The sequence below is a fragment of the Ambystoma mexicanum genome, chromosome 5q, assembly GCF_040938575.1.
Source record: "Ambystoma mexicanum isolate Mex_15411 chromosome 5q, UKY_AmexF1_1, whole genome shotgun sequence".
NCBI lineage: Eukaryota > Metazoa > Chordata > Amphibia > Caudata > Ambystomatidae > Ambystoma > Ambystoma mexicanum.
Window position 1 is genome coordinate 446,246,912 of NC_090933.1, and position 24,367 is coordinate 446,271,278.

A 24,367-nucleotide genomic window follows, 5' to 3' on the forward strand; every position below is an offset into this window, starting at 1 on the left:
TAAGCACATTTTCAGTTGCCAGTTCCATCCGTCCCCTCAGTGCGTTCTCCAGCACCCCGATGATGCGAATGTTACTTCTTCATGATCTGGATTTCAAGTCGTCACACCTTGCTTTGACAAACTTCATGTCCCGGGCCAGGGTAGCCACTGTGTCTTGTAGCGCGTGTATTCCATCCTCATTAGTGCTAATCCTTGTCTCGGCCTCTGTGATTCTAGTGCCGTGCTGGTCCAGTTTGGACCTCAACAATGCCACATTTGCATTAGTCATCTAGCTTTTCATGAAACGATGCAAAGTTTTTGCCCGTGGACTTCATAACGGTTAGGTTGACGGGCGGAGCGTCCATGTGCGCTCTTTTCTCGTCCTGGTTAGATGATGATTGTCCCTGTTCGGGTCTTGGAGTGGCTTTTGCAAATGTATCCATGGCCCCCACTTTATTTGCTCCACGCGCCCTGCTAGACATTGTCTGGTTGGATGTATGCTCACTTCGAGATATTAAAGGGGTTTTGGGCTTCAATGATTGTATGTGGTGGTGGTCGTTGCTGTCGATCAAGGGTGCTGAGGTTGCAGTCGAGATCACCAGTGTAGTGAGGCCCACTTAGACAGCTAGTAGAGTGTCTACTCGCATCGGTGGACGCATGTGGGCTAAAAGAAACCTCAAGGAAGCCATTTCCTCCAGAGTCTGCAAGAGGGCTGATGGGTCAGGAGTTAACGCGGTTGTGGGTAGGGCATCAACTTGTGTCGTATCTCCGGCGGTCGTCCGGCCAATGTTCCAGAGCTTTCAGGATCAGTGAGAGTAGATGCAGTACGCCTGGGTTAGGTTGTCACTGCAGTCAGGTCTCGGTGATATGCACGTATGAGATCAGTGAATGAGTCGGGCGGCGGAGGACTGCTCAAGCCGTGGGCTGGTTCTAGTTCCAATGCCCTCGGTCAGGTCGCTGACGGGGTGGTGGTGTGGCTGCAGTAATATCTGTTTGATAGTCTGAGGCTTAGGACGCACGGACCTAGCGAGGCTCCAGTCCCTTGGGGTCGATTCAGATGTGGCAATGATGGAATGATTCAGCAAGAGGCACGCCGATCTGATGGATATGACTGGCTTCCCGACGGCAGGGTCACCCGCAGATGGCCCCAGTGCCCGGATGGGGCTATGAAGGCAGTTGGAACATGGGCCCAGGTCGTGGGCTCAAGGTGGTGGCGCCTGGGAACCCCGGGCCTGGCTGTGCAGCCGATGGGATTGTAAAGCAGAATCAGCCAATATATGGCGGTCTCTGGTGCCCACCTCTTCAGTGGAGCAGGGTGCAGTATCACTAGACCTGGGGAGGTTGGGCGACTCCGGCACCCCAGTTAGTTCAGCATCCAAAGTGGCAGATAAATAAGTGGGCTACCCGTCCGCGCCACAGCACATGCACTTGTGATCGCCGTGTTCTCTGCTCTGCGTCGCCGAGCTGTGCCGCAGAAATGCTGTGCAGGGCCTCTTGCCGCCTCAGGGGGTAGTTGCTCTGCATCCGGGGGAGCCGACCTAGCTGTAGGCCAACAGAATATTGGTGGGGAGGCACGGTTCTCTTGGCCTTGGCATAGCGGCAGGGGAAGCGCACTGGACAATGGGCTGCCCCGGATTGGATCAGCAGCTGTCATGTGGTATTCCGGCGTCAGGAAGGGTCGGTGAGGGGCTTCTCAGCCGAAGACACGCCGGGCGCGTGTAGCGTCGATTTGGCTGGGGGGGGGGGCACTGGTCGGTCTCACAGCCCCCCCTTGCAAAGCCTCAATGCAGCAAGGAGCCTGGAGGGTGGCAGAGCTCGGCGGGCGCTGCCCGCCCTTGTGCAGAAAACAGGAGGCTGCTCCAGCCACAGTGCGGGCGCTAAGAGGCACAATCTCCAGGTCACAAATCAGTCCTTCACACCGCAAGGTTCGGGCATAGTCGCTCCCCACTCAGATGGGTCGGCAGCAGGATCCTCCACGGCTCCAGCAGGGCTATGTGGTGCAGCCACAGGGCTCTCATCTAGAGCGGCCAGTAGCTGAGATCTGGGTAGTGGGGCGTTCGGGTGGGATAGTTTCAGTCCGCGGCACGTAGTACCAATATGGCAGCGGTGGTCTTCCTTGCACCTTGCTACGCGCAGGCCGCTCGTTCCTCGCCAAGGAGCAGGCATTTCACATGAAAATAGAGGTGCAGCTTCCTAACGCCTTCCCACACATGGGGTCCGCTTCCCAGGGACAAGCGCTTTGAAAAATCGCTGTAGTTTAGTGCTCTGTCGGCGCAGCACGGAGCACTAAAGCTAGGCAGCCATCTTGCGCTGCTCAACAGCGCCCCCCTCCACACATTTAGAAATGTGGAACATTTTAATGGTAGACCACTTTGCTTCTGACCAGTGTGTTTTAGGAACTTGCATGTAAACCGAGGAAGCCTGCATGCCGTGGGACTGTAAAGAAAGACTGCCCGATTTTTTTTTTTTTACCAATCGTTCTAACCTAGTTAATCTATATACTGATGTCCAACCTCCTCCCCAGAATGCTTTGTGCTGCTTCTTTCATTGTGTTATGATCGTTGTGCTCTGGCCTGTTCATCTTTGTGCTCCATTACTGAAACCAGCATTGTACAGAGTAGAGCTGCTGAGGTTGAACACTCAATACACCCAATGTAATGAGGTTATGGGGGAAGAGGTGCTGAGTTGTGAACAAACTGTCTACAGGAGCTGTGCTTAACTCATGAAGGGAAAAGCTTTGGACCTCCTAGTATGTGGATGCCAGCTAGGATCTCTTGACAGGAGGGGTGGACTAGGCTCTTGTATATCCTCACCCTGCATTCAATAATTATCAAGGGAGCACAGTTAGGATTGGGGGGCAATTTGTAGTCGCAGGATCCGCTATTAAGAGTCTGTCTTTAGTGGCTTTAGGCCAAGCCAAACTGTATCAAAAACTAATTGTGGGTACCGGTTTAGCTACATGTGTGAAGGGTGTCCGTAAAGATGGAAGGTCCTGCTCCAGGACTATTTCTAATTTCAAACACTGCGTTCACTGTTATATAAATGTTCCTTAATATAAGAATATTGCAAAATGGCCCTTTTCAATGTTAGATGATTTAATATATATTCTTGTTTCCATGTACAGGAAATGTTGGACAATGTCAAAAAATGCAAGAACTTCCTTGCAACATTAATAAAACTGGCATCGAGTGGACCACAAGCCCCGGAGATGGGAAAGAATGTGAAAACTTTAGTCCAGCATCTGTTGGTAAGACTTGTGTTCAGCCAGTTTTGTTGTAAATGATACAAGAACATGTCTTTTCTGTTAGTTTACAATTTACGAGCATGGGTATGAGAGAGTCGGCCTCTTCAATAGTGATTGCTGTGTTTGCTCTGAGACATCCAGTGCATTATCACACAAACATTTTGTATTGATTTTATGAATGGGTGGATATAACCAGGCCTAAAGAACGCAAGAATCTTTAGACCCATAAGCAAATTAGCCAGTGCTCGAAAATGTGCTGGTTTGGCGAGTTTATTTTTTTGTAAGAATAGAATGTTTTGGATGTAAAAAAGAAAGTAGCATGTGTTCACTTTTATGCCCCATATTTTCACACTTTTTAAGGCAAAACGGTAAGGCTGTGGCCATTCTGTAGCTTCTCCAGCATTGGGTCTGGTATGGATTCACATGCTCATGAATCTTCCCTGTTGTCATGCTGGGACTCCTCGGTAAAAGAAAAACCGTTTCACTTTCACTTTAAAACTGTATTTCTCTTATAAACCAATGATTGTACTCTGGGTCATACTGCCACATCCAATGACATCCCTGTCTAAGCTCCACCCCTGGTGGCCATCTTCAGATTTTTATCACATGCTTCAGTGTTTGGTGTCCTCAAGTTGCTCTCCGAGCTAATTTCATGTTTTATGTTGTAAATGTTTGCAAAATAGTTAGAATTTTACAGATTTTTAAATGTATATATTTTTCTTTTTCTGTATCGTCTTCGACAAAGAATAGGGATCGTCAGCAGGGCTCCACTACCGGCGAAGGTCTTCATCCACCGTGGGATCATCAAAGTTTCGGAAGGCCCGGGCTTGGGGCCTACATCACGCCCTTTTGGCATGGATGAGAAGGAAGATCGCAGCAGTTTCAAATTTTACGCAAAGTGTGGTTTAAGAAACGTCTTAGTTGAAGATCGACACCATAAATGCTTATACTGCCTGCCTCTGGATCATGAGGGATGCGAAGTGTGCCGTGGTTTCTCAAAGAAAACCAAAAAAGGCTGATACAGCAGACTGTCGGTGTGGCTCAAGTTGAGCAAGGCCTCTGACACAGCCTTGCAGCAGGGTCAAGCCTCATCCAGGACCGGCCAGTCCGAGGAGCGTTCTCCCTATAGTAGGAAGTCGAGAACCTTTGAGGATGCCCCGCGTGCAGGGGTCCAAGAGAACACCATGCTCCGACGCTCGCTGCGCTGGGTTTGCCACTGATGCGGTTCCCGATTCAGACAAAAGGCGGTGTGCAATCGCATCATCCTCCATGCTGAGCCTGTCGATGAAAGGAACATCTTCAAAGAGAGTCACTAACCCTGTCCAGACTGTCCCTGGATTAGGTGACAAGGGAAAAGTCTGGGTAGGACTAGTTTAAGCCAGCTAAGGCTTCATACCAGGCCAAGTCAACCGTCTGCACTGTTGATGAAATCAGTCACAAGCACTTGGTCGTCTAAGTCAATGACGTCTTGAGTGGGTCCAGAAAGGAAGTGGCTGCCACCCCACGGGTGTCCTTGCACAAAGGCGAGATACGGCTGCGGAAGCAGCGGCAAAGGAACCGTGGCCAGGGGGAAGACCAGACGGCTGCTCTGACACAACAGCCTTCTGAGAGTTAGAGGGAAACGGTCCCACCTTTTGAGCCTCCCAGGTATGCGGGCCGGCAGGCTACTGAGGATAGACCAGAGCAGATCTACTCTAGTACCGACGAAGACAATGATCTGCACAATGGGTGCTGCTCAGACAACAGAGGGGAGGCATATGTTCCCTGTGCCGAAGAAGAGATGCATTAGCCCAGATCCTACTCTGCTGGCTCAGTTTACCCCTAGACTTAGGAACGTGTCTCTGGACATTCCATCAACCCTACCAGGGCTTGCAAAATCTACTAGCCCACTCGCATTGGCAAGCATATATTTATTGAAGGGCGAGTAACATTTGCATGGTACGCTACCTTGTTGGCGAGTATAAGATGTTTGAAACCTTTATTTGACATTTACTGCAAACAAACTGTTTAAAATAAATAGCAAATAAGATTCATTGTGCATGACTGGCCTTTAGTTGGCAAAATTGCACCAAATATGAAGTGTGCCTATATTGATCTGCTCCACTTTACAGAAAGCACTGGTCAATATATTGTCACCCATCACCATTGGGCAGGTGCATTTCTCTTAGGTCGAGTATGTAAACCAAGGAACTTGCCCTGCAGGTCTAGTGGCATTTTTAAAGAATTTGTAAGGCCTTCCTACACACACTGGTCACTGAAATTCAGCAAACTATGCCACCATCAGGGCCTGCACCTCCAGAACCTCAGAGGAGAAACTCTCCTGTGGAAGAGAAAGTCCAAGTGGGGGGTGGGGGTCCTTTGCATCATCCCACCCCACCGGCTCCTTGTCACGACAAGACTCCTACCAGATTCCCCAATCCACACACGGATACGGACGAGGATGAGGATGACTGTTTCATTGCAGTGGACGGGAGACTCCCCTCCGGGCAAAGTTGGATCCTTTCATTCGGTCCGGTCGCGGCCCTCAGAACTTTCCAGTTAGTTCCTGAGGAGACAAAGGAGGGTGTCCTGTACCAACAACGCGAGTTGAGGAGTAAGGCAATTATGCCCATTACTTTCCTGGCCGACGTCGGGGAGCAGGACCTAGCCCTAATAAAAAATCAAAGTATGGCCCAGAACAAGCGGGACAGATTGGAAAAGAAGTACAGGGTGCTGGGTTAGGCTCCCGGGTGCCTTTTTAGGTTTCAGTCCTTGCCGGATTCTGGTGTTGGCCATGCTAGCAAACGCTCAGCAAACCCAACATCGGCAGCCATGGTACCTCTGGACCAGGAGGGAAAGAAGCTGGATGCGATGGGCAAGAGGGTAATTTACACGGCACAAGACTATTGAGGGACTTTTTGGTTGACGCTGTTTTGGTTGTGCCTCGCGACTTTAAGTAGATGTATGGTTCAAAATTCTGTTTTCTGATTAGATGCGTGTTGACTTTTGTCGCATGGGTGTGAGCATCTACGGAGACTACGAGACCCTCCACTTCGTTGTTACATCACAAGGTAAGTGTAATTTACACGGCAGCCTCTACCATCAAGGTAGCGAATGCCATAGCCATTTTGTCCCATTATCACCAGGAACTCTGGCACAAGCTGGGCCCTATCCTAGCTTTCCTGCCTGAAGACAAGGTTGAGGCACAAACTCTTGCAGGATGGGGACGTGGTCTTGGATCATGCCATAAAGGATAGACATCAGACACAGGTTTTCGCCAGATGGGGAACGGGGTGTCTCCGTACCGTCAAGGTTAGTTTAAGGCTACACGTTTCCACCAGGATGCTGAGACTAAGGTGCTGGATATGCCATTCGACTGGGAAACTCTTTCGGAAAGGCGGTTGACGAGTCTTTGCAGGAAATAGACTGACACTGAGACGGCATGTTCCTTCAGAACTTCTTTCGCTCCACCAGAGGAAAGCCAGGAAGATCTTCAAAGGGTTATAGTACCCCTTACAGGCAGCCTTCACGCTCTTCCACTCAAGAAGCATACAGGGGTGCCCCCAAGGCAAATGCGTGTAATTACATACAGCTACGGATAGATAGGCAGTTCAAACAATGGAAACGGCTAAACTACTGTATGTCTCTGAAAAGGCGTGTGTAGCACAAAACCGGTAACACTACTGTGCTCGTTGCACATATCAGATGGTTCTCGTGCAGCTAGTCACCTATGTTAACACAAAAATCAGCAGCATCAAGGGTTGCAAAACGAATCATGCGGTTTTGTGCTACACGTGCCTTTTCAGAGAAATACAGTAGTTTTGCTGTTTCCTTCGTTCGAACTGCCTATCCGTAGCAGTATGTAATTAAACGCATTTGGTGTTTCCTGTGACCCTGCATTACCTTTAAAACCGCAACTCTAGTCTGGACCGCCCCAGTTCAGCGCCAGACCAGCTGCGGCGAGTATCAGGTGAGAGTCCCCTTTCATGATGGCTCCGTTCATACGGAGCGTTTCAATAGCTGTAGACACTCGGTGCTTTCTCTGCTTTCTCTGCTTTTCGGATCACACCATGGCGCTAATATAATTAGGCTCCTCCGTCTGTTTATACTTTTGGAATAAACTTGTGAGTGCGCGTTGGCGTCGATGTTCGTGAGGCTGTTGGCTCCTTGATCCCGAGAATACAATAACTCGTGACACTTGCAGAACTACTTATTTGGGTAAGCGTGGCCTACCTCTTTCAATGGTAATATCGAATAGGTGTTTTTCACGCCACAGCGTAGGAACAGTGCCAAACTAAACAACTTTTTTTGAAACCTCTTGATAATATAAAGGGTTTCTAAACCTTTGTGCATTTTTCATTTTTCTTTAGAAAGCCTTGCTTGCACATCCCTGAACTTCGTTCACTTTGTTTACCTGGAGTCATCCCAGGTTCTTGACGTCCACCGATCCATGTGGATCACCAAGCTCACAGCACAATTTGAAGTGTGAGTTCAGTTGAGCTAGGAGACAAATTTCACCTTTTCTGGTCAATATTTGAATGTATAGGAAGACCAACATAGTGACTTTGTCTATTTCTGTGTCACTTTAGTTTCCCAGGCAGAGGCATTGTCCCACGCTGTAGTCCTTCATCCAAAGTGAAGTTCCTTCCAGCCAGCCCCCTAACGAGCAGGCTGCCTTTTCTGTGTACAATTGAGATGCATCACGAAGTAGTAAGTGACCTGCTCGGAGTGATAGAGCCTTTATTAAATTCACCTATCTGTTCTACTCCTAGGACTAAGTACAGTCCAGTATTCCATCCAGATCACTCAGTTGTGTTCCATTGCCTTTTTTGGGTAACAAATTCACGTATTCACATATCTACATATCATTTTGAAATGCCCAGGAATTTAGTATGTGCCATTGGACTGAGTTAGCCTTTGGGAACTGAGCATGAATAAGTTCTCCCTTGTGCTATAAGTAATGTTGAAAAGCAACGCACAACATGGTGTCTTTTCCTTGTTCTGTCTAAAAAATTAGGTAAAAAACCCATGCATATACATATGTACACACAAGTTTGCAATACCCAGGAATTAGAGCAAGTACCATTAGCCTGTCATACTCTTTAAGAATTGAATACAGTTAAGTTCGCTATTTGTTGCAAGAAATGCCAAACCAGGTGTGTTTCTTCTCTCTAAAACTAAGAAACAAGATTAAGTCCCAGATTAAGCAAGGAACTGTAATCAATTAGCCATGAAAAGAGATATTGATCTGTAGTAAAAACAGGTCACCTTACTTTGCCTTATGTTATACTGTATTAAGAGTGGAAATCTGTTTGTAGTATGTGTCTGTTTGATCTTTTCTCTTTTGTACTGTACAATCTGAATGCCAAATTGCTAGTAATCTAAACCCTTGAAAATTAGAACTGTTCTGATATATTGTCTGTTTTATATGTTTTTGTAGAATTAACCACGCTGATTATCAAGTGGGGTATAGAGTCAGAGACCGACCTTTATGGAAGAAATGTTGTCCTGAAGATGGCCCAAAAGAGAGAATGAAAGACACTAGGAATAGTGTCTAAAACAGTATAAGGCCGAAACATGTCGACATCTATCCGCAATGCCGTACAAATTGTGTGTGGGACTGTTCATGCAAACAAAGTGGTCACAAATATACTTCTCTTGTTCTGCCCATACCCTTTGACTATGTTCATTATGTGAAATATATCCGTTCTTTAAAAAGGTTTTTTAAAAGCTTGTTGTTACATGATTTTCTCTGGTTTTCTGTGGTAGTGTGCCCCATTTTTTTTAGTGTTTTTTTTTAGTCCTATACAATATAGAATTTATTTTTATTTTTTTCTTCGTTTTGTAGTGGGTTCTATGATGTGCAACAGCAAACTGGATTTGTTTAGTTTGTAAACATTTCTTCACTCGCATCTTTGGCGATTGGAAAGGGGGGGCGTAATCAAACTTACTCTATTTTCTCTTCTTGGTTCATACTGCCACTTTATGTGCTTACCATATCAGAAAATGCCCACCACGGGTGGAGCTTAGGGGAGGGCTGTCATTGGATGGGGGCAGTATGACCCAGATTACGATGATTGGTTTAGAGGAGAAATACAGTTTGCAAGTAAAACTGTTCTTTTACCGAGGATTCACAGCCATATCAGGACTATTGACATTTTCAGGGTAATTGGTAAGAAAGATTTTCTTTTTACTAACTTTCCCTCTATATTCTTTCTATGGAACTTCATTATGTTTGCTCAGTTTTGATCCTGTAATGACTTTGTGAAGGGAAGCAAAGCCTTCAGCTTCACTTTCCTTAATTTTTTTAGCTCATTGTTATGGTGAAACTGATCAGTCCTTCAGACTATCTATGGTATCTTGTATACTTTGTTGTAATTTACTTTGTTGATATAACTTTGAAATGCTTCAATTTTGTATATGTAGTTGTAGGGTAAGGGGCAAAATGGGGATGGGGGAGGGGTTGGTGTGCTAGTGAAAGTGAGAATGGGGGGGGACCCCAAAACAAAAAAATGTATTCGAAGTAAAATTTCGAAATAATATCCTCGAAGTAAATTGCAACAAATTAATTTAATTTGTTAAAATGACATGGAATTCTAGCCATACTGGAAATGTGGCTTCCCTTGCTAATTCTTGCACTTGTTAACATTGCAGAAAGCATGTTACATTGCAGTGTATGGGTATATCTTTGCATCACCTTTTTACTCATGCAATTTTTGGTTACTTTTATATGTGCCTAAAGACGAGCTTGTGGCAGCAGATACATTTTTGCATTATTTTGAGTGTGAACATTTGTGTTTATGGCATATGGCTAGTGCCCTAAAATGACCATGCCACAAGATTTTAGCTTGCTTCTTTGGCCATATTGTTTTGCCTTCCCAGATCAGGAAATTCCTTATAAGGTTATGCACTTGCCCGGGAAAGTTGCTGCTTTCGTGGGCTAATGCTGCCTTTGTGTGTGGCCCAGGAAAGGGGTGTGTGACTGAGTGCCAGAATGTCTAGGTGTGGAGCAAATGTGAGACCAGTAGTTGCCCCTGATTGGACAACTGGTTGTGAGTGGTGCAAATACTTAGCAATGGTGGGCTTTGACTTGCTTCCAGCTTGGATTTTGGATTTTGGATAAGGACTTCTGCAGCCATTTCTTCAGAAAATCATTGGAGCGAAGAATCCCTCAAATAGGAGCAGCCTGCGGAATAGCTGAAGACTACTCCTGAAGTGGCCCATCATCCCTTCCAGTAGACAGCCAGGTGAAGCCTTGCTCCTCTGCCTGATCTAAATAAAAACTGACGGCTGCTTCAGCCCTTGGACTAGTAGGACCAACTGGTCTTGATACCGTCTCAAGGATCCTGCCTTTCGGAAGTGGACTGACAAGCTATCTCAGGGGCTACCCTGTCGGGAGTGTCCCTGTTCCGCTTTAGCGCCCAGAATAACTGTCCGCCAGCTTGTGCCGCAAGTTGCCTTCTCCCCGAATTTCAACATAAAGGAATTCTGGCCTGGAGCAGCTTCTTTGACACGAGTGCAGAGACCGTCGCTGGAACTAGCCTTCCTCCAACCTGTGAAGTGTATTGAAGAGGCCTGCATCAGTGGTTGTTGCGTTTCTTCATTGCCAGAGGTTGCATCTTACAACTGCAACTGACCAGAATAATTCTCGAGCCATCAACTCCAGGGCACCTCTAACCAGAAGTAACGGCGGAAGATTGAGCCCCCAGCGGCCCATTAACCCAAAGACCATCAACATCTGGGAATATCTACGGTGGGGCTGGGGGTAAGTAACCACAGTATATCTGCCCCCCCCCTGCACTCCCCCCAAAAAGGATGACTGTTGAACAAGTCCCTTTTGTAGCCTTATTCCATTCCACTCAACTTTTGGTTGTCGAACCAGGGTAGAGTATGCTGCCCCTCAGTTAGCCTGGGTCTGGAAGAAAGGAAAACCTACTTCCCTTTGGTGAAACAGTTGTAGAACTTTTAACCTATCACCTCCACAAGCTTATTGAACTTGTCTACTGAGACGCCACTCTGGTGAGAAGCATTGTGGGGCCTGTGACTTTTGGGCACAAGGTCCCATTCATCTTAAGGTTTGTACTCCTTAAGATAGGTTATTTACTTGTGATCCAATTCCATCATTGACTGCATCTACTACCTGTTGGATGAAATTTTCAGTGTGTTCTAAAGGCTTTGTATCCTTTTTTTAAAAGTTAAAGGCAAACATAACCGGGCAATTCAATAAGCAAATACAGGAGGCACCGTGTTATGTAAGATTTGATAAAAGTCCAACTCTTTATATAGGCCTGTACTACACAAGTCGTTAGAGTGGCAGAGCAGCCTGTCTTATTTTAGGAGGGGTAATGTGAGCTGTAGAGTAGCGCAATGAAATCAGTAAACCCAAGGGACCAAGTAAACACTTCATTATATACAAATTATTTATGTACACACAAGGCAAATTAAGCATTCTTTAAAAGAGTAGCAATTACTAGTAACTTTTAATGGAAAATGGAATTAATTTAAACCACAGCCAATGATGCAGGTGAGTAATTTCTTTCTATGCTAAACATTTTCCAGCACAGGAAGTGACATCAATCAAGGTCAGCATTAGCACTTTTTTGTCCACCATTACAACATTGAGATTGGGAGAGAAAATAGTTACTCGAAGTAGAACACGCTTTCAACTGGTTCTATGGATAGTTCTCTCAGAGGGGTGTAGGCAGTCTTTTATCCAAGCAAAAATGGTGTCAATAATTAAGGGAACAAGCGCTGCCAGAGCCAATAGGGTTCAGAAGAGGAGGCTTTAGGAAACAAGAACAGTCAGTCAATGGAACAGTGCCAATCCTGATGCAACTTTTCTTAGAAAATGTTAATCAAACAGTCAGTTCTTTGAACCTTCACAGGAGCATACCTGTTGGAGTACAAGCTGGAAGGCTTGCACAGGTGCGTTGAGGTCAACTTTAGATGGGTGGAAATAGTACTTCCCAAGCCAGGAAGCGCCACAAATGGCAAAAGGTAGTACTACCCCATGCCCCACAGTACCTTGGAGTTAAAGGAGGTTCCAGCTGGATTCCTTCCTGATGCAGTGATGCAGACCTTTGTTTGTGGTCCTTGGTCGAGGTGACGAGAGGGCGGACCTTTGGCTGGCTTCTGCGACAGCACTCTGGAGAGGGACTCGGCAGCAATGGATTCCACGCGATTCAACGGCTTTGTGGTTTTGGCGCCTTTTTCTCAGCACCAACAAAAACTAAAAGCTCAGGTTGGATTTTCCTAGGTTCCGGACTCTGGTGAGGGGACTGTGGATGACGATGTCCTGCTTCTGTAGATCCACCAGGATGCCCAAAATGTTTTGGCCGATTTGCTCCCTGGCAGACATTGCACTCGCTGGTCAGGGGTCCCTGGGCATTGGGATTCTGCAGCCTAGGAAAGTCGCAGCGAGTCGGGGGGGGGGGGGGGCAAATTGAAGCAGGTGTTGAGGTTAGTTGATCCCACTAGCCCATGGGACGGAGTCACAGATCTTCCCTGTCAAAACTAAAACTGGGTTTGCACAGCTGCAATGCTTCTCCAGTGTTTCTGCGGTCCCGGAAGGTGCTGCTGGCGTCTGCCTGTCCCCTTCATCGGATGTCTTGTTCCAGTGGTCGATTCTGCCTGTAGTCACAAAAGCCTGGCCTTTTATGCGAAAACCCATTCATTCAAAGCCCTTGGGCTGTCCATCACCTGGGGGGTGGCTGTCCTCCAGGACAGCCAGCTGGCCAGTTGGAACTGGTTTCAGTCAGGCACACCTAGAGACAAAGAACAGCAAAGTTTTGGGACCCCTGCTCACTTCCTGCCTTTCCAGACACACTGGAGCCTGGGCGGGCTTCAGGACTGAAGCCCGCCAAAGGCAAAATGCACAAAGGACTCAAACCTAGTTTAAACAGTGTAAAAGCCTAGAAGGAAATGACCAACAAGAAATGGCGGAAAAAAGAACACTGGGGCCATTTTGGAAAAATGGTCCCCCATGGGTGCTGTACTGCAGGTGCTAGTACCCTGCACAAAAGGTAGTAAAATAATCACTGCCACCAGCCATTCAAGTTGGTGTAACAAAAGTTGCATGATAATTGGGATAAGGAGTTACTATGTAACCCCCAGCACTCCACATAGGGTGGTGTGTGCTGGACCCACAAAGAAAAAGATAAGTTAGCTCACTGTTATAGGGAACGGTAGCTCAGCCAAGAAAAGGTATTTAAACATTACAAGAAGTCTAAGTGGCACTGCAGAGGGTGCTGTGTATCACTATGCAAAAAGCAGATGCCTATGTAGTTAACGAGACTCCATTAAACAGTTAAACATCCTAGCCTGAGAAAAACAAGGGTGAGTGGCAGAAAGCTCCACTCAGGAGGTTAAACATCAAAAAGATCCCAGATTCCGGCAAAAGAGCCAATGGTCTCTTAGGTTAAAGGGAATTGGCACATAAACAGAAAATTCTCCCTAACACACGGTACAGATTATAAAACGGCATGGCATAAATTAAAAGTACATTTGAGTAAACCAAAATACATTCATGAGGGAATAGGTAGAGAATAACAAAACTGTTATCATATTGCCATTAGAATTTCAGACGAGAGGCTCTCTAACTTGTCACATCACCCCGCTCCCGACCCAGAGTCGCCCAACAATGCTAAAAATGTCTACAAGGTTGTCCAAATGTCCTACATGCTGGAGAGACTGAGGCTATGTACATTTCCTCCCTGTCAGAGGTGTATGTATCCTTCAACCATTCAGCATGTCGGACACATTTCTTGGCTACCACACATGCTACAGAGTTATTTGACTGGTGCTAATGTAGGGGAAATCTCTAACATTTTGTTCAGAGTTTCGGCCACACTTTCCCAAAAACTGTTTACAGGACAATTCCAGATCATGTGACAGTGTCAGCCAGGGGCAGGCTGCTTTTTGAGCATGCATCGGACGTACCCGGTGTGAATTGGGCAAGCCTTGCTGGTGTGTAATATAGCTTATTCAGCAGTTTAAACTGGATTTGCCTATATCTGGCACACGCCACCTCCATTTGTAAGTAAGCATGCAGAATTTGAGCCATTGGACATCTGTGAATTGCATACCCAAGTCGCGTTCTCACCTTCATCGTACTGTAATCCTCTTTGACTGAGCCTCTAGCGCTAGTTTATACAGTCTAGACACTGCTCGCCTAGGTTCGCCTCTCATAACAATGGCATCCGAGCGGATGTGTTTCAGGCTTGTGCAGGAACATTGGCCACAACCGTTTTGCAGCAGCCCTTATCCTATAATATTGAAGAGTAACCATTGGACCGCTACCAAGTGTAGCCGTAGAGTCCTTAGGATACAAAGCGCCCATCTGGGAAGGTCACCCAGCATCAGGTTGGTGTTGGGTCCCCAGGATTTTTGCAAGTCAAGATCAAAGGTGGGGGGACAAGCCCAGAAAGTTCCATAGCGTGACTTTTGAATAAGGCACCGTGAGGCCTAACCTTCGAAATAACCTAGCCCAGGTGTTAACTGTGGTGCATACTGGATCAGAAGTACAGGAGTCTGTGTTTACCATTTAGCATGACTCCTTAAGGCTAGAGGGGGAAGCCCTAAGTGTTTAGAGTGTCAAATGTACCACCTCAGACCCTGGTGAGTACCAGTACCATGTATATTGTGCCTGTGCCACAATAGTGTAATTCCATATCAGGGGCAGCCAGACACCCCTGATCATACGGCTCCATAAGCTTCTCCCAGCTCATACAGGCTGCACTCGCCCAAATCGAAACCCAACCATCATGGAACGAACCGAAGTAAAGAAAATCCGTAGCAGGTCAAAAAGGATATTCCCAAAGAAATATAGGAGCTTGTGTAGAGCAATCAACAATGATGGCCTACCGTAGAGGGAGGTCTGCAGCTTAGCCCCGATCTTAGGTTTGACCTCCAGGAGTTGCATATAGTCAGCATAATTATCTGTATATGGGGTGCACTGCTGCCTAGAGACTTTGATACTCAAGTATTTGAAGTGGGAATCCACCCAGTCGGAATGTCGGTTGGGCATTTGATGTGTGGCTTTCGTAAGAGGTAACAATTGCGACTTAGTTTTATTAAGTATAGCCCGATTACTTAGAAAAGGTGTGCACTTTGTCCATCACGAAGCAAAGATTCACTTCGGCGTCAGATATGCAATAGTGTACTATCGTTCTGCAAAGATATAACCTATGGCAACCCGGACATATGTATCCCCCTACTTGGATCTTATTACTGCTGGAATAAGCGTTATGGTCAATGCTAACAGTAATGGGGATAGTGCACATCGCTAATGCGTCCCCTTGTATAGTCCCATACTTCTAGACAACGTGGAGTTAGACAATGTGTTCTTATATTTCAAGTTTTAATTCTTTGGGTCAACCAAAAAGCAGTGGAATGGCAGGATACAAAGAAACCTGTTCTCAATGTTATCCTATGGAGGACAGTGGGAGATGAATGCTCTCTGGAGGTTTGATTTCCTGCCATTGGTTTCTGGTGAGAGGTGCCCATGAGCCAACGGTAACCTTTGGCAGTGAAGAAATGAAAGTTTCACTGATGCAGTCCTCGTCGGAACACTTCACAGGACTGGGGAAGGAGAGTTCCAGTGATGGCCAGGTATCCTTCCATTCCCTGTTATGGGATCCCTTGATGCTGGGAGGCTGAACTTCATCAGGAAGGCGACTTCTACCACAAGCCGGCTACACCAAATTTCTGTCTGCAAACGCAGAATGCAGATGGTTCTAGTTAGGTATCTCACTGGAGAGGTGGACAGCCCACTGTGTGGTCCGGGTACACTTATGAAAGTTCAGGACGTGCTGGGACCTTGAACACGTTGAGACTGGTTGGTCCCACCGGGGCAGGGGTTGAAGCACCGCACTGGGCCCCTGCAGTTCAGGTAGTCCAAGAGGGCCTCACTGGCCAGACACAGTAAGGGAAGATGAGCCTCTTTGGGGCAGGGGGGTGTAAGTCTTCAGATTTTCAGTCCTCTCTTTCTATGAGGGATTCTCGGCTCCAACGTTGATCTGAAGAAATGGTGCAGGAGGAGTCCTTTCCAAAATCCAGCCTGGAAGCAAGTTTCATCCCACCAAAGGAAAGTATCAGCAGCATTCAAATAGCCAGTAGTTGGCCAATAGTGGACAAATTAGTTTCACTCGTGCCGTACACCCAGAATTTCTGTCTCCAGATGTGGAGTGGGACCAGGCAGTCCCACCTCCTTCCTTGGCCACACACCAAGGCATCCCTAGCCTGTGAAAGCTGTAGCTTTCCCGGGCAAGTGCATGACCTTGTATGGGATTTCCTGACCTGGCAGGGCAGGAAGAAGGCCAAACACAAATATGGCCAAAGAACAAGCAAAAATCTCATGTCTTGGCCATTTTATGGCACTAGCCTCATTTAGTAGCCATAGGCGGTAAACCCGTGCACACTAGAAATAACACAAAAATGATAAATATAATTGCTACCAACAGCTTGTCTTTAGGCACATTTTAAAGTAACCAAATATCAAGTGTAGAAGGCTAGGGTGATACAAGTATCCTGAAGCCACTGCATTGTAAGATGCTGTGTGCAATGTCACAAAAATGTAAAAGGATACCTAGTTTCCCAGTACTGACAGTCTGAAGGGCTGATTAGTTTCCCCATAACAAATTAGCAAAAGCCAGGGTAGGTGGAGCTGAAAGCTTTGTCACCCTCAAAATCGGAACCAGAACAAAAATAATGGGGGTCCATACAAACCTATGGAGGAAAAGTGGCCAAAAGAGATCTTTTCTAACAGTAACATCTATTGCCAAGCTGTCGAATAGCTGAAATTGTTTTGGCAGGTGTGGAGGATCAGGATCCGGACGCTGTGAACACTTTTTTTACCCTATGGTTTGTTTAAAGTAAAATAAGTCTTACCTTTCCCTACATCTAAGGGGTTTTCCCTACCTACTTTATTATCCAAGATGATCGTTGTTGAGATGGATTTCTAAAATTTAGCCTGGTGGACAGATTTTAGGAGGCCACCCTAGTTGTACTAAACGGGGAACTCTGGACATTTTGCCAAACTCAATCTAGGTAAACGTGGAGAGTGGTCAAGGCGAAGACTCGGTAGAGGTGTCGGGTCAGGGGCCCACAATGGGTCCACACAGTGAAATACACAATGATTCTACATAAACGGGCAAGTGCACAAATACTCGCTTATTGGCCAAAAACACACTATAAAAACAAATCAAGCATTTAATGGTATCACTCAACACTAAAATATAAAACCTATTTCTGATGCTTGTTTAATCTGCTTAGATCACATGCTGTGCATAGGCCGACATCTAGTGGAAGCTGTAGAGTGTTAATAGTTTTTCAAAACTCGAAAATGGGCATCGAAATAGGGCGTGCCAGTAATACTATCCCTATTGTGACGTCCCCTGTACCCATAATCCCTCATGCGTGTGGGTTCCTCAGATTGTTTTTTCCGCCATCGTGAGCGGTTGCTAAATATAAGCATAGTCCATTTTCGGCGTATGCCATTGAAATGTATTAAGTTACTGTGTCTTCCTGTCCCTTTGCCAACTCCATGATTCGACGTGGTAAAGATCGAAGGAGACTCTGAAGCTGACTGTCGGACGAAGACTTCGACTACGCCATTCGACCTTGGAAGGCTCGGCCTTGGAAGGCCCTTTCGGCCTCTGCCTTACAGTAGGGAGAGTGGGGGGGTGGATATAAACATGTATATTCCCACCTTTTACCATAGTCGCCCAGCTGCCTACATACGTTTATGTAGAGTACTCCTTTTAAGTTCTGCCCCTCTTGTAATAGGAAGTTCAGGTGGGTCGACAAGCACAGGGTCTGTAACATCTGCTTGAATAGAGACCATGATGAGGTGCATTGTCGGGCGTGTCAACTACTCCGACCGAAAACCTTCAAGGACAGGCGAACAAAACGTTGGGCCCATCACGCCATGCAGGCCGAGGCCTCCATAGAATTCGAAGAGGCAACCAGCAAGGGCATTGACGCAGTCCCTTCGGACAGCGAGGGTGACGGGGGGAACCTAAGTGCCAGCCCCTGACCCTAGTAGACAGGCCAGCGATCCTGTTATGGGGAAGACACCTGGCGGCAAGGGCACCACACTCTCACACAAACCCCACGGCCATGCGAGCAAGGTCGCACACTGAGAGTCGCCTGTGAAGGGCAGATCATCTGATCCTTTGTCCTCTGGGAGCTCCGAGCGACCGCCGCATGACGAGCCCGTCAAAAGAAAAGTCACCAGACTCGATACTCTCCCATCTGGCCATACGACAGGGAAAGACGCTGCGCAAGCCATCCCCACGGTTGAAGTTCGGTCTACATCTGGGGACAAGTCTAGGGAGCCCTCCTTAACCACCTGTTCGACTCTTTTAGGCAGAATCCTCTGCAGTACCCTTAGGGAACACTACAGACAATTAAGTCCACAAGTGACAGTACAATTTCACCTTTGGTACAAGCCTTATAGTGGTAACAGTAGCAGAGCAGCCGGGCTTATCTCAAGAGCAAATGAGCAGTAATGGGGATTACACAAAGGACTACTATGACTCGAGGTTTCTGGTTAAAAAATATAAGTATATTTATTTTTAAACCATCTGTTCACAAAACACTTCACTTCTATTAAACAAAACCACACTCTAAATATACTACACACAACCAATTCCTTTGGTTTAGGTCCATTCAAGGTAAGTACATTAGGATTTGACAGACCGGTGTTGTGGAACAAAAGACGTTACCAGGGGTTTAAGCAGCGCTCACTTTTTGACAGTAATGACAGTTCGGTTTTACGAAAGAAAAGCGTACTTGCGGGAAGAATTGTAACCGTAGTCACACACTTAGCACAGTGAATAATAACCAGGGAATAGTGGAGAAAAATCATAGGCAATACTTCTGTCAAGGCACTAGCATCAGAGGACGTGTTCTAAAATACAGATAGTCAATAGGCTTGTGCCAGTGTCAAAAGGAGCAGGGCTCTGTTGTCCAGGATCACACAATAGAACAGTTCGAGATTAACGTTGCCAGGTGTACTTGCATATTGTGAAAGGGAGGCAAAAGTTATAAGAGGGAAGGAAGAAAGGACACGCCTTCGGCAAGGAAAAGGGTTCAACCGGATTCCTCAAGGTTGGACGGAGGTAAAGACCAAATGGACACAGTACCTTACTCAAATGAAGAAAGCTGGTACTACGGCAGTTGTTCCTGCAGACTTGCGGTTCCTGAAGCTTCAGTCATGGGGACCAGAAGGGCGACGTCTGGAGCGATCTGCCCTACCCAGGTATGAGGCCAGCAGCAGCAAAGCATTGGTGAATAAAAGGTGCGCTCTTTTAAAACAGGAGAGGGCTCTTCTGATGGCTATCCAGACCACTACAGTTTCATGCAGCAATTTCGACCCAGAAGAGGATTCTCTGGCTGTAGAAGGTGAGCTGGTTGAAACCACCAGGCTCAAGGGAAGAAGACTCCGGACTGGGTCTTCTCTGTCGTTGAAGGGTAGATAGCTCACGACTGCAGCAGGGCTTCACCGGGACTCGGGAGTTGCAGCACCCGTCTTCTCCGCTTCTCTTCGATTCTTGTAGTTCCAGTGGCGATTGATTTCCAGCTCAAGAGTCCTGCCTTTTATGCCAAAATCCCCCATTCACACAGCCTGCCTGTCAATCACACAGCAGGGGGTTGTCCAGCCCCGACAACCACCTCAGCCAATGGACACAGTGTGACTTGGGACTCCAAGGACCCTGTGCAGGGAGTTACTAAACCCTTCCCTCACATTCAGCCCACCTAGACACCCAGACGCCAAAGGAGGGCTTCTTCGTAGAAGCCCCCCAAAGGACAGCGAAAAAAGAAGGCAGACCTGGTTTGCTGCGCAAAGTAAAACGCAAGAAAGATAAACACAAAGAAATGGCGACTAAACCCGACCAGAGCCAAAATAAAATGTATTTAGTCAAGCGGGTTTATGTTCGAGGCTAATGCAATAGCCTAAAACAGTACCACGTTTATATAGTATAATCGTGGTAGAAAAGATAGGGTAGATACCACTGCCACCAGCCAAGTCTTAGTGTTAAGGGTGTGAAACAAAGCTCTAAGAGGCGCAGACAGAAAGGAGAAATTAACCCTTTCCAATACTCCATGTAAGATGGGGTGTATTGGGTCTGCAGTTTAAATGACTACATAAAGTAAATGGCAACTTTACCTGTTTCTGGGGGACAGTAGTCCGCCCCAAAAAAATGGAGTCAGTGGGAAGTCTTAGACAACCCTGTGTCACTGCACTGAAGGTGCTGTGTAACACACAAAAAGTTGGGCTCATGGAGTGGTGTGGCTCCAGAGCCCAAGATCACACAAACAGTAGAAATACACATGGCAAAACACATGCAAGAATGGGGAAAAAGGCTCTCACTCTTACCAGGTGGAAAAAAATAAACCCCAGAAATCCAGCAAAGCTCCTGAGGGACTCACTAGGTGAGGGAACTTAGCCATACATGAGAATTCTCCTTAACAGACCCCGAGCTCCCAAACAATTATCTAAGAGCAGGGACCATAAGGAGAGAGACAGATCCAGTTCCTCTAGAGAAAGGGACTCACTTGACAAGGAGAGGATTACAAAACCTTCTGGCCAACATAAAGATATGCCCTTTCAGTCTGAAGAGACACATCAGCCTGACCCTATAAATCTTGAGGAAGAAGAGGAACATACCCCCTTAACTCCCACAGGGGTAATACCCAGTTCGGCCAAATGGTCTGCAGACGACATTGATCGAGTCATGACTCGCATGACTTGCCTAGCAAATTTCTTTGATCAACATCCTCAAATTCTCCAGAACCTGAACACCACACCTCCCACTACACAGGCGTCTAGTTCCAACATAACGCATACAGCCTCTCAGTCACAGGCATCGGGTGTACCCTATAAAAAGAGCTGTCTCCACAATAGAATTAGCGGTTGAACCACCACACAACTCCTTGTGTCTCCTATGATCGGGATGTAGGGGATGAGGAATACTTGGAGAGTGAACCCCCCGTATAGGGACATCAAGGGTTACGACGACGGGGAAGAGGACGACCAAGACCAGGAGGACTCTGAGTCTGTATTTTTTGCAATGGACTCTCCAGTCCCGCAAGAGCCTGTCCTACCAGACTCCCCTGTTGATTACCAGCCACTATTTAATGATATACTAATAAGGGCGGCAGAGCATTTCGTCATCGACTGTCCAACAGGACAAAGATTTTTCTGAAAATATGTTAGCCGATAAAAAACCGGCTACCCAGTTCATCCCCCTACTCAAATTGGTCCAAAGAAGGATCCAACGTTCCCTAGAACAACCGAACGATAACAGGACAGTAAACCCTACGATCGAAAACCACAAAAGAGCTGGTACCTCCTTGTCGTCCTACGAGGTCCTTCCGGACAAGGAGAGCAAAAAATTATATGCCATGGGCAGGAAGATGGGGTCCACTGCAGCATACCAGGCACGTATAGCAAACAACTCGACCTTGCTATCCAGCTATGACTGTACAAAGTGGGATGAGGTAAAGGCACTAGCAGTCAGCGCCAGATCCACTGAAAGCAAAACTCTCCCTTCTGGCTGCCGAAGGCAGAGCTACAGCAGGCGTACTCTTAAAGAATAACTTTGACGCAGCTGACAACGTGGGACGCGTTATTGCTGAAGCCACCATTTTAAAACGACTGGCTTGGACAACCGGGGTTTAAACTTGAGACTCAAGCTACCCTACTAAATATGCCAGTGGAGCAAAACGTATTATTTGGGAAGGCAGTTGAAGACGCCCTCAAGTCTGGCAAGGATGAATGAGACCCTCAAATCACTTGGTCAACTGACTAATGAGGTGGTAGTCATTTTCGTCGCTTTCGGGGGCAAAGCCCGCAAAGAGGAACAGGATACAGCCAAAACCAAGGTTCCTCTTGGAATACAAATTAACAAGCCACCCAGGGTTACCCCAGGGGTCAGACCAGGGCCTGTGGGAGAGGTTCCCCCACCAGAAGTGGAGGAACACCCTCTAAGCAATGGCGACCCGCTACGGGTCCCCTCCCATGCTTCCCCAGTCGGGGGACGAATATCGTTTTACACCCACGCATGGGAGGCTATAACATAGGACAAATGGTTGTCGTCAACGTGGGGGTTATTGTGTAGAGCTTCAAAGAAGACCGTCAAACCTCCCCCCACGCCAAAAGAAACCATTGCTTGAAGAACTAATCCTGCTAGAAGAGGTGACGGCTCTACTCCTCAAGGACGCCATCAACTTGTGCCACACAAAGAGGTAAACAAGGGTATTTATTCAACGTACTTCCTTGTTCCAAAGAAAGATCTGACCATGCGCCCGGTACTAGAATTGCGCCCTGCAAACAAATTTGTAAAACCACAAATTTCGCATGACAACGCCACAAGAGGTAATCCCTCTATTAAAAAGGGGGGATTACATGGCAACATTAGAAATGAAAGATGCCTATTTTCCTATGTCAATGTTCCCAGCGCACAGAAGATTCTTGCGATTCAAAGTAGCAGAGCAACACAATCAGTTCAAGGTACTGCCCTTCGGTATAGCCTCAGCTCCAAGGGTGTTCACCAAAGTACTGGAGGTGGTGGCAGCCGGTCTCCGGATAAGTGTACGCAAAGCAATGCACCTGCTGGGTATGATGGCATCATGCATTTACCTAGTCCCCCACGTGCGCCTGCGACCAATGCAGGAATGGTTGGCGAAACAATGGTCTCAGGAAAGTGGTCAATGGGACGATCTAGTGGTTGTTTCGCCAACACTGATTCAGAACATACGCTGGTGGTCCAAGGAAAATCTACTTGAGGGCAAGCCCTTCCACGAACCTCAAGCACAAGCGGTTGTCACGACGGACTCGTCCCTTTCCAGGTGGGGGGCCCACTATATTCAGCACACGGCCTGTGGTCACAAGTGACTGCACAGAAACACATAAATGTTCTGGAGTTATTGGCAGTCCTCAAAGCCCTACAAGCCTTCGAGGAACATCTAACGAACATGTCGGTACAAGTCCTACCAGACAGCACAACTGCAATGTTTTATGTCAACAAACAAGGAGGTACACACACTCCAAATCTGTCCAAACTGGCACAGAAATTATGGAAGTGGGCACTCAGACGAGGGATGACCCTGGCCTCCAAACATGTTCCAGGAATACTAAACGCACTAGCGGACTCTCTAAGCCGAGACCCTCTACCAGAAGAGCACGAGTGGCAACTACACACAGACTTCGTAGACTACATCTTCTCTCTTTGGGGTTACCCCTCTCTAGACTTGTTTGCTGCAAAAGAAAACAAGCAATGCCCAGACTTCCCGTCCAGGTTTCCCCAGCCACTCCAAGGGGAACGCCCCATGGATGAACTGGTCGGGGATATTTGCTTACGCTTTTCCCCCCCGACTCCATTAATCAGCAGGATAGTGAACAAAATACACAGGGAACAGATGACACTCATTCTGGTTGCTCCTACGTGGGTGAGACAACGGTGGTATCCACAACTGCGCAAGTTGGCGATGTGCGATCCCATCAGACCCCCCCGGTACCAGGTCGACCTGTTGACTCAACACGGGGTGACAACGATACACCCACAACCCCACTGTTTGAACTTGGCAGCATGGCTCCTGAAGTCATTGTTCGGACACCTTAATCTTCCACAACGGTGTACGGACATCCTAAAAGAAGCGAGGAAACCAAACACCAGACAATGCTATTTCCACAAGTGGAAGAGATTCGTCATTTGGTGCCTATCTAAACAGATCAACCCCATAGAATGTATGCCATCACACATTCTTACTTGCATGCTCCACCTGTTGGATTCAGGGTTGGCCTTTAATTCTCTTAAAGTCCACCTAGCAGCTTTATCGGCATACACCACCTCCCAAAGTAAAATCTCATGGTGGAAAGTGCCAGTCATCAAAGCTCTCATTGAAGGAGTGATAAGAATACATCCTCCAGTCTCTAACACCCCGCCTGGTTGGGATCTAAAAATAGTACTAGCAAAACTCACGGGACCCCCCTTCGAGCCTTTGCAACAGGCTACCCTCAGAGACATTACCTATAAAGCTGCTTCTTAGTGGCTATCCCATCCATAAGAAGAGTCAGCGAGATCCAAGCATTGTCAGTGCAGGACCCCTTCTTTGTCATCCATAAAGACAAATTGGTTTTACGGACTCACCCTAGGTTTT

General features: G+C 47.0%; 1 protein-coding gene across 2 annotated transcripts in view; it reads left to right on the forward strand.

Moving 5' to 3' along the window:
• Positions 1-24,367, forward strand: part of LOC138497449 (transcription initiation factor TFIID subunit 4B-like) — a 927,656-nt gene that overhangs the window by 178,476 nt on the left and 724,813 nt on the right. For both annotated transcript variants that reach the window (XM_069620942.1, XM_069620943.1), the window contains one exon: positions 3,104-3,226. In XM_069620942.1, coding sequence (XP_069477043.1) covers positions 3,104-3,226 — 123 coding nt within the window. The remainder of the gene's footprint in view (positions 1-3,103; positions 3,227-24,367) is intronic.